The sequence below is a fragment of the Engystomops pustulosus genome, chromosome 5 (assembly GCF_040894005.1).
Source record: "Engystomops pustulosus chromosome 5, aEngPut4.maternal, whole genome shotgun sequence".
NCBI lineage: Eukaryota > Metazoa > Chordata > Amphibia > Anura > Leptodactylidae > Engystomops > Engystomops pustulosus.
This window is the reverse complement of record NC_092415.1, coordinates 131,288,394-131,301,674: the sequence shown is the minus strand read 5'-3', so window position 1 is coordinate 131,301,674 and position 13,281 is coordinate 131,288,394. Positions and strand designations below refer to the sequence as shown.

The following is a 13,281-nucleotide window of genomic DNA, read 5'->3' as shown; positions in this document are numbered from 1 at the left end:
CCAGTAGTAGCAGGAGATAAGGGGCATGGTTCGTTGCAGTCCAGGGTGCCGAGCCAGATGCAGTCCCCAAGACAAAATCCTCTTCTGGAGTGCAGGTTTGACATATGTCTTGCTGGGGGGGAAGCTGCCGAAGATCCACTGAGGTGGCAACAACCAGTTGTTCAGGAGAGATAATATACTGAGGGACCAGCTCCTCTCCATTGACTTCGGAGGCACAAGCTTTGATATTCTTTTCTGCAGGAGGGAAATGGATCAGCAGGTTGAACCGTGAAAAGAAGAGCGGGTTCTCTTTAATATACTCCAACATAGCAGCAGTCTCTCCTGAAAGAGTATACACATGACCCCTGGGAGGAGAAGAGCCAGGCAAAAGATCCATAGGGGAGTCATAGAGGCGGTGGCAAAGTCTCTTCTTGTTTCTTGGAAAAAAACATTGGCAAAGTTCTGGTAACACACAGGTAGACCCTCCAAGGACTTGGGAGTCACGGAGGAAGTCAAAACAGGTAGAGGCGCCACCTTGCAGTGAGACTGACACTCTGGTCCCCAATGAAGGATCTCTCCCGTCTTCCAGTTAGGGACGGGAGCATGGAGTTGCAGCCACGGGAGACCCAGGAGGATAGAGGTGGTGAAGCGTGGCAGCACAGTCTTTCCTTGTGAAGAGCTCCTACTTGCAGAGAGATGGGCTCAATGCGGCACCAGACCGGATCAGAGGGAATTTGTCCACTGACTGAGGCGGTTACAAGAGGCTGCTTTAGAGGAACCACCGGAATGTGATGCTGGGAGACAAAAGCAGAATCCACAAAGTTCCCCACAGAACCAGAGTCCAAGAAAGCTGAAACCTGAAATGGAGTGCGGGTGCTGAAGCTGAGGAGCTCAAGAATAGTCAAATGTGGAGAAGCTTTGTTTACACCTAAAGACTCTTCTCCAAAGAACCCTAGGTGCTGGTGTTTCCCGGAGTGGACAAGCAACAGTGAAGTGCTTTGGATCGGCTCAATACATGCAAAGATTCTCCTGACACTATCTGGAACGTTCCTGTAGAGAGAGTCGTGCTCTGTCCACCTGCATAGGTTCCTCTGCAGAGCGTGCGTCTGGAGGCTGGAGCGGCTTTTGGAAGGCAGGTGCCAGTCAAGGTAGACGTCAAGCCGTGGTCGAGGATAATCGTGACATAACTCTTCAGCGCGCTCCATGAACCGCACGTCAATCTGAGAGGCCAGTGTGATGAGACCACTGAGAGAATGCACGAGTGGCCAATGCATCCTTAAATTGAGATGAAAGTCCCTTTTTGAAGGTTGCAGATAGGACTGCATTGTTCCAGGTGAGTTCAGAGGTCAGGGTGCAGAACTGAACTGCATACTCTCCCACAGACGAGTCCCCTTGGCGCAGGTTAAGCAGCGGAGTGTCAGCTGAGGAGGCTCGTGCGGGTTCTCCAAACACAGGTGGAATTCCGCCAGAAATGCAATGTAAGTTGCCATGAGCTGATTGCCTCTGTCCCATAGAGGGGTAACCCAGGCCAGGGCTTCGACATAAACCTAAATGCAGCCAAAGCGTAAATGTAACACAAAGCCCATCTACACATACATGCCACTTAAGCTTAGATGCGACACAAATGTGATGCAGATGCAATGTATGCCTAAACGCAACGAAAACTCTTTGTAAGTATAAACGCAACGCAAACGCCTTTTAAGCGTGAATGCCACGCAAATGCTGCGTTAGCATAAAAACGTTGCAAAAGTCATGTAAGCGTAAACTCCATGTTAGTGGAAAAGCATCACAAACGCCACATAAGTGTTACCGTGACACAAATGCAGCATAAACGTTAACACACCACAAACGTCATGTAAGCGGAATGTGTGTGAACATTGCCTTTAGATGAACATCACAAAAATCACAGCTCACTATTGTTCATAGTAACTTCTCCGACATTGCCTGCCACTGATTTGACAGTATGAGAGAAGATTAGCATAACACACATCTCCAGCCCCAGCTCCTAACTAAGCATAGATTATAATGGTCAGATACTGGGAATTATATCTCCACAACCGCAGGGCCAGAAAGAAAATTCAAAGTGCCTCTGAATCTGTGTAGCAGCCCCTACAGGATGGTATGCTAATCTCCACATGTGTGAGGTAGTGAAAGGTTCTCTTTAAAAAGAATTGGGATAGTCGGCAGCCTTCTCTGGTACCTTTTTTTTAAGTTGAAGGGGATCAACATTTCTCCTGATATTGTAACTAGGGTTTCTGCTTCTTAGTACAGATTTCTTACAAAATTGGTGAACTAAAACCCATTCTAGAAAGAACCCTGAAGAGCCATTCCAATTCTAGCCTTTTCGGTATCAATTGACAGACTGCATCCTTCATGAGGATGGATTGGTCAGTGCCCAGTCTAGCACTGTTTAGTAATCTTCAGATTACCGTATATACTTGTGTATACACAAGTCACAAGTCACTTAAAAACTACTTAAAAAATACTTAACTTATATACTCACCCTCCGGTGGCCCCGATCTGCAGCGCTGCTCCCCCAATGTCCGTGCGGGTCCTCTTTTGGCTTCCACGCCCATCTTCTGCCTTCTGTACATCGCGCTGGGCGCCACCATTGCTCTCTCCCAGGTGCCGCTGAGCAATGGCAGCGCCAAGTGCGATGAGCGGAAGCCAGAAGACGAGCCGCGCGGACATCGGGGGAGCAGCGCTGCAGATCAGGGCCACCGGAGGGCGAGTATATAAGTTTATTATTTTTTTTTAATGCTGGGCTGGGCTGTATACTACTGGGGGCAGGCTGGGCAGTGCTGTATACTACTGGGGGCAGGCTGGGCAGTGCTGTATACTACTGGGGGCAGGCTGGGCAGTGCTGTATACTACTGGGGGCAGGCTGGGCAGTTCTGTATACTACTGGGGGCAGGCTGGGCAGTGCTGTATACTACTGGGGGCAGGCTGGGCAGTGCTGTATACTACTGGGGGCAGGCTGGGCAGTGCTGTATACTACTGGGGGCAGGCTGGGCAGTGCTGTATACTACTGGGGGCAGTGCTGTATACTACTGGGGGCAGGCTGGGATGGCTGTATACTATAGGGGGCTGGCTGGCTATATACTGGGGGGGCCTGTGACCAATCCATTTCCCACTCTCGGCTTATACTCGAGTCAATAGGTTTTCCCAGTTTTTTTGGTGGTAAAATTAGGGGTCTCGGCTTATACTCGGATTGGCTTATACTCGAGTATATACGGTATTAGTCTATCCATTTCTATCCATATCCAGGCAAAATTATTATAGTTGGAGCGATTTCCGCAAGCTGATGAGCCAAGATTTTAGTCAGGTATTTAATAACCCGGTTTATCATGAATAATGGTCTGTAAGAAGAGGGCAAAAGGGGTCTCTGCCAATTTTTAATAATGTTTTTAACAATGCTGTCTTTCCTGAGGCAGTATATTGCCATTGAAGAGCATCTTATTAAATAAACCTTTTTAACTGTATTTAACAAGTTTCTAAAAATGTGTTAACCATTCATACTCATAGTAATTAGTTTTTCTATTTCAGAATCTGTGATTGGGGAGTTTGTTGTAAGAATTTGTACTTGGCTTATTTTTGGAATTGATATTTCATCTAAAAACTTGTCTCCTTTTACAATAAGTTTTTAACAAATTATACAATTTCTTGTAGTATTTGGAAAATACTGCAAGAATTGATTTGGGGTCTTTAAAGGTGTTACTGCCGTTTTCTTTTTTGGCACTGATACCATAGGGTTTTTTTTTTTTTTGGTTTGGTAAGTGCAGAATATGGGGAACATTTACTTACCTGTCGCGATGTCCGACAAGGATGAAGTCCGGCGCAATTCACCAAGATTGTGCACCCGAGATCGTGCTTGTGTCGCTTCCCCGCTGAGGTCCGCCAGAGTTCACCTTCTTCTTCCTAGTGTATGTAAGTGCATGTCTTGCGACACAAGTTGACATGTTAAATCCTGCGCATTGTCCAAATCCGTCTGATCGTCTGAAGGCCCACTTCCCCACCTGATTTGTGTCGCGTGAAAGCCGGCACCGAAATCCGATTGGGGCTACACAATCCCAAGTGCGATCCCCGAAACCGTCAGACAACCTGATGGAAACTGGCCGCAGGACCTTAGTAAATCAGCCCTAATATCTTGCCTCCTTTTATTACCATATATGTGCCAGTTTATCACACTGTTCTTTCTTGTAAAGTTTAACGTAGTAATTATCTCACATTTTTTAGCTTCTATCATACTCTTTGTTTTCTTTTGTTGGGTTATTTATGTAATTTTTATGTTTGTTTTACTGCAGTGTACCTTTCAAGTGTTTTTCGTTTTGGGATATATAGTTTATGCTATAAACTCATAATACATTTCCCTGCCTCACAAAAAAGACTGGGTCCTTTACGTGAGTTTCGTGCACTGGGTCCTTTTCATATTTGGACCACCAAATATGAAGTCCCACAAAATTCTCATCATTAGTCAGAAAATTGTGGAAATACCACAGGCTGTGTTTCTGATGGGTTTTGCTTAGCTATATTGTCAGTTGGACTGGAGCATGGTCTGATAGTACCATATTGCAGTTTCCCACCTTTCTGACTGAGGCAAACAGTACCCTGGTTATGAAGTGGTAGTCCAATCTTGACATACATCCATGGGTGTGGAAGAAGAAAGTATATTCTTGTTTGACAGGGTTCATGTACCTCCAGATGTTTATTATGTTATTTATATCCATAAAATTGTCTATAAGGATTTGAGAGGGTTGATCGGTCTACCTCATTGTCTACTGCCAAATTAAAGTCCCCAGAGAGTATGATTTTTCTCTTATTGTCGGCTGTTATTACGAGGATGAATATATCCTGAAAAGTTTTTTGGTTCTTATTAGGTGCATAGATGCAGATTGTTCTCAGTTCTGTTGTGTCTAGGTCTAAGTCTATGCTGCACCATCTGTCTGTCACGGGTGGTCCCACGACCCATATCGTGGGTCGCAGGCTCACCCGTGCTCCTCTGCCCCCACCAGCGCACCGCCAGCGCACCTCACCTGTCCCGGCTCCTGGATCGCTCTCCTCGGCTGTGAGCGTGCGTCCGCTTCTCCAGATTTGGCGCTGCCCAAATTGCCTAATTCTACATAAGCCTGCTTCTTCCTGCAAGCCCTGCCGGATCTTTGAGCCTGAGAGAAAGCTTCCTGGTGATTATTCTTGCATTCCTGTGTATTCCTGCGTTCCTGTGTGTTACCCAAGTTCCTCCGTGTTGCTGTGTTATCCGAGTTCCTCCATGTTGCTGTGTCCCATGTGCCTGTGTTCCCGTTCCCAGCTGCCTGGACCTCCCGTTGCTGACCCCGGATTTGGACTTGACCTTGCATCTCTGCTGTCTGCCCTGACCCTGAGCCTGGACTTGACCACGAGAGGTCGAGGTACCTCGACCTCGGCTGCCGACGCACCTGTGGAACGACCTGGTGGTAACCTGCCGCAGCAAGTCCAACCCGCTTTGCGGCGGGCTCTGGTGAAAACCAGGTGCCACTTAGACTTCGGTCCCAGGTGTCGGCTAGTTCCATCTCCTGCGGTGGTCCAGAGGATCCACTTATCCTGACACTGTCCTTATTATCATTTATAAAGTTTGTCACCTTTAAGGGTAGATTTTTAATGATCAAAATTGCTACCCTGTTTTCAATATAGAGGGTGAGCCAAAAGCAAGGCTAAATGTGTTTTTTAAATTTTCTGAGTGGCAAAGAATTTTTTCTCTTTCAGCTGGGGTGCCAATTCCCATTACGTTCCACTACACAAATTTAATAGCTTCAGCTATGTGTAGCATGTTTTAGAATGCAAAATTTTATTGTGTACATTGCAGTCCCGGTCCCCTATTCTTTTCAACTTTCTTCCCATCCTGAAGCTCGTCCGTCCCTAATCTCAGTTTCCCTGCATCTTTCCTTAAAATACATTGTTAGTATCAACATATTGATACCGTATTCATATATATTTGTGTGGTTGACCGGGGCAAGGAGGATTGCTGTTGAGAGAGCAGGGTTTTTTTTGTCTCCTCTACCTATGCCCCATCTCACCCTGTCACTCCCCCCATCGCCTTAGCCTCCATCATTTATTGCTAAAGTTTCTTTCTACATATAGCTGCGCCTCTTCAGTATCAAAAAAGAAATCGGTGGGCCGTTGATAGGCATAGTCTTCCTTTTGCTTGATGTCTCTAAAGAATAGTCCTGGAAGAGTAGGAGTTTTGCGCCGTCTATAGTCAGGGGTTTTTTTTTGCTCATATATGTCCTCATGATAGCAACTTTGTCTTGATAGTCTGGCTTTCCTGTCCTTGGCGAAGTGGTCCGATACGGTGGGCTCTCTTTACGCATAATGGTGACTTAAAAATAATAATAATTCCTTTATTTATAAAGCAAACATAGATTACACAGCTCTGTACAGAGCTTGCCAAATCAGACTACAGCTCATGTGATTCTGGGATTTTGATGCAGAATTCTGTACTGATTCTGGTACACCACCTATTTGTATATTTTTTCGTCTTGACTTGTTTTCCAGGTCCTAATTTTTTGCCATTAAGTTTTTGTTGCTGTTTCATATCTCTGCCTGGCCTACATGTAGGTGCTATATCTCTTCTTCCTGGGACAAAACACATCATTCCAGTTAGTCCAAACTGGTTTGTTTTTCATTTAGTTCAAGCAGATGGTGCCTCATTGATTTCCTCAAGTTGCTTAGTTTCTGAGCTAATTCTCTAGCAACTGCCTTAGCTACATGTGTCCAAACTTGCTACGACTAAGAATCTTCACAATTCGAAACGTGACAGACTTTTTTTCATGGATCCCTGATGTTTTTACTATTTTTTTCAGTAAAGGTGTTTTTAACTTTATAAAAGATTTCTCCATGGAATTTTCTTTGCTGGGTCGATTTTTCATTTGTTTGGCTTCATACAGACTCGGACTCAGCTTTCTCTGGTTCATGCAAAGAATGTCTTCAGCTTTGACTACTTTTGGGTGAGCTGATTTTCCTTTTTTTCCCTCTTTTTCATGTATCTCCCCAACACACACCCTTAAGTTAAATTCTAAGAAAAATTTTTGTTGAAGACATTTTATATTTATATTTGTTTTTAAATTTTTTCCCAAATTACATATCTTTTTATTATAATGACTACTCCAAAAATACCAGAAACAGGTAATACCGGACAAACTTTTCCTATCTTTCTCAATGCCGGACATATGAACAGAGCCCAACACATTTTTTCTACTTCTAATTTTACTACACATACAAACACTCCCTTAAAAGGACTAATGCGAGAACTAGAAAAAGCTATGTCAAGTCAAATACGTATATGTTGGGATTATACCACCCTGACTAGATAGTGATCAAAATGATACCCTATGGCCTACGTTTTTATAAAGCACCCACTATAGTCTATGATAACAATTTTAATAGTAAATAGTAATTAAATTTCTTATCATCTAACAACATGGACCTTTACAATACCATCTTAGATGTGAACAAATTCATAAGGACTTTTAAAAAGACACTTTTTTGTACAAAACAATACCGAATCGAATATGGTTTCTAGTCCATTGACAACTACCATGTATAGTGAGCGGGGTCAGTTTACTTTTCTGTGGATACCACTTTTTCGGAAAACAAGTAACTACCCAACAATTACTGGACTTACAACATATCTCTAAAACCCCAGATGTTCCTTTTTTGAACACCTCTCACTTAGTGAAAACAAAAAATCTTTTTTTTCGATCTAGTCGACTCCAGAGTTGATCATGTATCATTTCCAGAAACAAGTAAAGAATTAACTTACGGATTTGTATCGTAATCTCACCAGACAAGAATCTCTGGCACTGACAGAATTAAAACAAAATCCATACATCCTTATTAAAGCATCTGATAAAGAAGGTTCCATTTGATATTAGACAGAGACTTATATCACAAACAAGTTATCCTGTTATTAAATGACACAATCACTAACTGTAAATTATCCTTTGATCCCACCCCTCAAATTACATTATGCATGTCTAATTTACTAAACGATGGAGTTCTTTTAGGCATTTTTTCCAAAGAAATAGCAGATTTTCTATTACCGTTACCACACCCATAAATCTGATAAGAATGTCTAGCTCCCCCCCCTTAAGAACCATTGTAGCAGGAGTGAACTCCTTACTAGACCATTTGTCCAGTTGGTTAAAAAACATCCTACAGCCCTTTGTTGTTCGGACCCTGGGATATGTGAAGGACAGTTTCGAGGTGATGCAAAAAAAAATGCATGCAAAATGTGAAATGGCAAGATGACTTCATGTGGCTTACCTGTGACGCAGTGCTGTCAAAGCATTGGAACACCATCTAACAAAATACAGCAATTTTGCATGAACTTTAGTTGATTATGTTTAGGAGGTCCTCCATAGTGCCAAGGCTGCTCTATGGGCTCAAAATTTTCCCTTCTCTGGCCAAGCTATATGTAGCATGGTATGAAGAAACCAATATTTTTCATTTAAACAATCCCTTTCAACATAATATACACTCATACTATAGATACATAGACGATTGTCTACTGATTTGGTGTGGGTCCACTGCAGATATAGCCCTGTTCACACAATACCGTAATACTTATAATCATACTCTACAATTCATACTTTCCATTTTTGGATCTGAAGTTAATAGGAGTCTCCACCAGTAAATGTATTCAGCCAAATGTATGTCATCCTCCCCATGTTAAAAAATTTACCTAAAGGGGAATTTATTAGACCCAAAAGGATTTGCTCTACTAAAGAATCGTTTACAATCCGATTTCTACACGATTGCAGCATAGAGGTTAGAAACGACATAATATTAGATGGGTAAGAGATAATTCGATACATCATTATTGAACATCTTTACTTCATAAAAAAAATGTCACACCCCCTCTACAGAAAACAAATCCACACCAATATTTGTTACCGCCTATATCCTACAATATGAAAAGAGAAAGAAAATCATTATGAAGCATCTGCTCTTTCTGTATCAAGAACCTATTTTAGCACGGGTTTTGAGTCAAGGATGTAGTTTCTAGAAATTCCCAATCTCTGGGTAAAATATTGGCCTCGAATCAATTTGTTAGGGAATCTGTGGGGACCAATTGGTTAACCATAGGAGGCCGTTTTAAATGTGGAGGCACATGTTGCAATATATGCCAATGCATTTTGAAAACCCTGGCGTACACCTCTTTCAATACTAATGTCACATATAAAATCAATAACTTTATAAACTGTGACACTGATCACGTTATTTATTTAATATCATGCACTCTATGCAATGTCCAATATATTGGCAGTACCATTTGCAAATGAAAACACAGAATAGCAGAGCACATTACAGGTGCGACATCAAACTCTTTGCCCACATTACAGAAAAATCTTTCGGGAGTCTCCAAACACTTCAGAGAATGTCATCAAGGTATACTTCATAGCATGTAAGTTATCCCCATTGAGAAAGTAAAACGCCCCAAAATGGGAGGAGACTGGCTTCACAAGGTTAGGAACAGGGAGGCATATTGGATACTTAGCCTTAAATACATGTTATGCATCGGGTATAAATTACTTTATGTATATATGCTACTAGTTTCTCCTAAACCTTGCAGCGCTACCTTAATACTTTACCTTACCCATGTGACACATAGAGGCGTGTCACCGATTTGGATACCTGTGTTTTCAGTCTTTGAGTTCTATTTAAACATGTGTCTAATTTACCTATGGGCTACGACTAAGAATCTTCACTATTCAGAACACGTCAGACTTTTTTCATGGATTCCTGATGTTTTTACTTTTTTTTCAATAAAGGAAGATTTCTCCCTAGAATTTTCTTTGCAGGATCGATTTTCTCATTAATTTAGCTTTACACTGCCCTGAATCAGCTTTCTCTGGTTCATGCAAAGAATGTCTTCAGCTGTGACTACTTTTGGGTGAGCTGACTTTCCTTTTTTTCTCTTTTTCATGGGACTGCCTTAGCTAGCACCTTAAAATCCTTGGTTGACCTGTTCAAGTTGGATTCCTCATTATCCCAATCGTCAAAGCAAGAATGTCCATGTGGGTCCATGTGGACCCTTGAATCACTATGTTTTGTTTCTTTTGGAGTTTCTCTTGTGTCTTTGCCATTCTTGTGACTTGATCTACAATCGCTTTAGTTTTTTTGATTAGGCATTTTCTTTTCTTCCTTTTCACATTACTGCATCAGTTTCATGAAAAAAACTGTACTTTCCTAGATGTCTAGTTTTGCATCTAGTTTTGTGCTGGCCTTTGTTAGTACGTTCCGTTTTCCTAGGGTTAGTTATTTAGTCTGGGTACCGCCTTTTAATATTCAGTCAGCGTAGTTCTTAAGTTCAGTTACTGTGGTTTAGATGTTTAGTCCAAATACATTACTTTCAGATTCGGTTAGTAGATCCTTGCTAATGGTAGTTGCTAATAGTAATAAATTGGTACAGAGGGTTTTTGTACAATCAATAAGGAGATTCACATACATTACATTAAGACAAAAACAGGTGCAAATACAAAATACAAAACTACAGTTACCAAGTAGGAGGACCACCCTGCCCATGAGGGCATCAGAATCTATATTGGGGAAGAGGGGGGATGCGAGGTTAGGGAGCAGTGCAGTTAGTGTGCGTTGTAAGCAAACCTGAACAGGTGGGTTTTCAGGTTACATTTGAAGGTTTAGAAAGTGGGGGACAGTCTGACACATTTTGGTAGAGCGTTCCAGAGTATGGGAGATGCACGGGAAAAGTCCTGGATGCGGTTGTGAGAAGGGCGGATGATAATAGAGTGAAGCTGTAGGTCGTGTGGGGGGTTATTGCCTTTCGAATTCAGAGATATATGGAGGGGAAAAGTTGTGGATGGCTTTGTAGGTCATGATTAGTATTAAATTGAATTCTCTGTGCAATGGGTAACCCGTGGAGAAACTGGCAGAGAGGCAAGGCTGAGGAGAATCGAGGAAATAGATGGATTAGCTGGGCAGCAGAGTTTAGGATGGATTGGAGAGGCGTTAGAGAGCTAGCCGGGAGACCGCAGAGAAGAATGTTGCAGAAGTCCAAGCGAGAGATGACAAGGGCATGGACTAGTAATTTGTTAGACTCTGGATTGAGGAAGGGTCGAATGCGAGATATGTTCTTGAGGCTTAAACGATTAGGCAGAGTCAAAGACAGCTCCAAGGCAGCGGACTTTAGGGACTGAGGAGAGTGTGGAGCCATGAATTGTGACTGTGAGTTCTGTTTTGTCCATGTTAAGTTTTAGAAAACGGGAAGAGAAAAAGTAGGATATGGCTGTTAGACGCTCTGGAATTCTGGCTAGAAGAGAGAAGATCTGTGTGTCATCTGCATAGGAATGCTATAGGACTTAATTAGGTGTCCAGGCCAGAGGTGTAGAGGGTGAAGAGCAGGGGTCCCAGAACAGATCGCTGAGGGATGCCAACAGAGAGGGGGCGAGGGGAAGAAGCCTGATGTAATACAGAGGTAAATACCATTTTCAGACAGTAGATGACAGCAAAGGATAACTATCAGAGAAATTGTAGAGTTAGAGATCTTACTTTCGTAATGACCCATCTTGCGGGACATTACATATACACCTATATTTTATCCACTCTCCCTCCTTCCCCCACAAATCAGCTTGAAGTAGTGCATAAAAACCGCACATATATTGTGCAGTTTCACACATGGTTTTCCACGTGTCATTTTGACTCATGTACATATACCATTATGGTAAATAAAAACAGTCGTAGTTGGACGGAATAAAGCAGCAGCTATAAATAATTTAAAATGCAGAATGCTGTGAAGAAATTGTGTTTCCTCACTTAAAAAACCTTTTATAAAAGATAGCAAATAACAAAAACAAATTATTTATTCAGCAAAAAAAAAAAACACGCCTTCACCTTACATCAATGTAAACAGAGTGTGGAAACAGTTAAAGGAAATCTAGCATCAAAATCAAGCTTGACAAACCTGGACCACTTACTCTTACTAGATCTAGGCTCCTTGACTGTGATATACTTATGTTTGTTATAGAGGCAGTCCCCGGGTTACATACAAGATAGGGTCTGTAGGTTTGTTCTTAAGTTAAATTTGTATGTAAGTCAGAACTGTATATTTTATCATTGTACTCCCAGCCAGAACTTTTTTGGCCTCTGTGACAATTGGATTTTAAAAATGTTGGATTGTCATAAGAACCAGGATTAACAATAAATCTTCATTACAGAAACCTTTGATAACTGTTATAGCTGATTATTGTAGCCTAGGACTAAAGTACAATAAATTACCAATATCCAGAGGTCCCTAGGTAACTAGGGGTCGTATGTAAGTCGAGTGTTCTTAAGCAGGGGACCGCCTGTACATGTTCCCCTTTCTTTTTACAAACAACTTTTAAAACTATGCTAATGAGCCAGGAGGTGTATGTGGACCAGACTCCCTTTGTCTTGTAGCTTCACAGGGTATTACAGTATGCAGGAGCACTTCACCCTACCACTGTGTGAGAATACAGCAGGGGGGGGGAGAAAAAGTGTAACAGTCTGTGAAGCTGATTTTAGAAGGAAGAATATAAGAAGATTACATAATCACAATCACAGTGCCTGGATCTATGACTAAGTGTCCCCTGTTTCCCATGCTTGATTTTGATGTTAGACCTTCTTTATTACATTTTATACTGATTATTTGCAGTGTTATCAATTTGTTATGATGCTTTGGTAAGTTTTCCTTTTTTTTCTTTCCTTATTTTAGTATCGAAGGTGTAGGTCATGGGAACTGTTGCACAAGGAGCATATCAATGCTGGACGCACAGTGCAGGTAAGTAATTCACAGCTATATTAATATTTGTCTACCTTTACATATATTTATTTAAAAGCAATATATTAGGGGGCGTTGTTGAACTGAGTGTATGAGTGGATGCGCATGGCATTGCCTCCTGTTCTACATCCTGCATTATATCGACCGGAACGGCAATTAATATTTTACATGATAAGTTGGCGGCCTGATGGGTGCCGCGATTTCTCACGGTGGACAACAAGCGGATGCGGCTGTTAACTTCAAATTGTTTGGAGCAATTTAAGTGAGATCCGAAGGAGTTATTGCATCGAGTTGTCACCGTTGATGAAACCTGGATTCATCATTACACACCAGATACTAAGCAACAATCAGAACAATGCATTTCTCCCAGTAAATCTGCTCCAAAGAAGCTGAAGACGATCACTGGATAATACAACAGTGAGTTATTGGACCGCTTCGACAAAGGAGATGCAGCCATATTTGCCGAAAATGAAGGTGCTGTTTCACCACAACCAGCACAAACCAGCACA

At 42.1% G+C, this 13,281-nt stretch overlaps 1 protein-coding gene across 5 annotated transcripts in view; it reads left to right on the top strand.

Annotated features, from left to right (window-relative positions):
- STX17 (syntaxin 17) overlaps positions 1-13,281 on the top strand; it is a 91,582-nt gene that overhangs the window by 16,970 nt on the left and 61,331 nt on the right. For all 5 annotated transcript variants that reach the window (XM_072153061.1, XM_072153056.1, XM_072153058.1 and 2 more), the window contains one exon: positions 12,707-12,772. In XM_072153061.1, the coding sequence (XP_072009162.1) occupies positions 12,707-12,772 (66 nt within the window). The remainder of the gene's footprint in view (positions 1-12,706; positions 12,773-13,281) is intronic.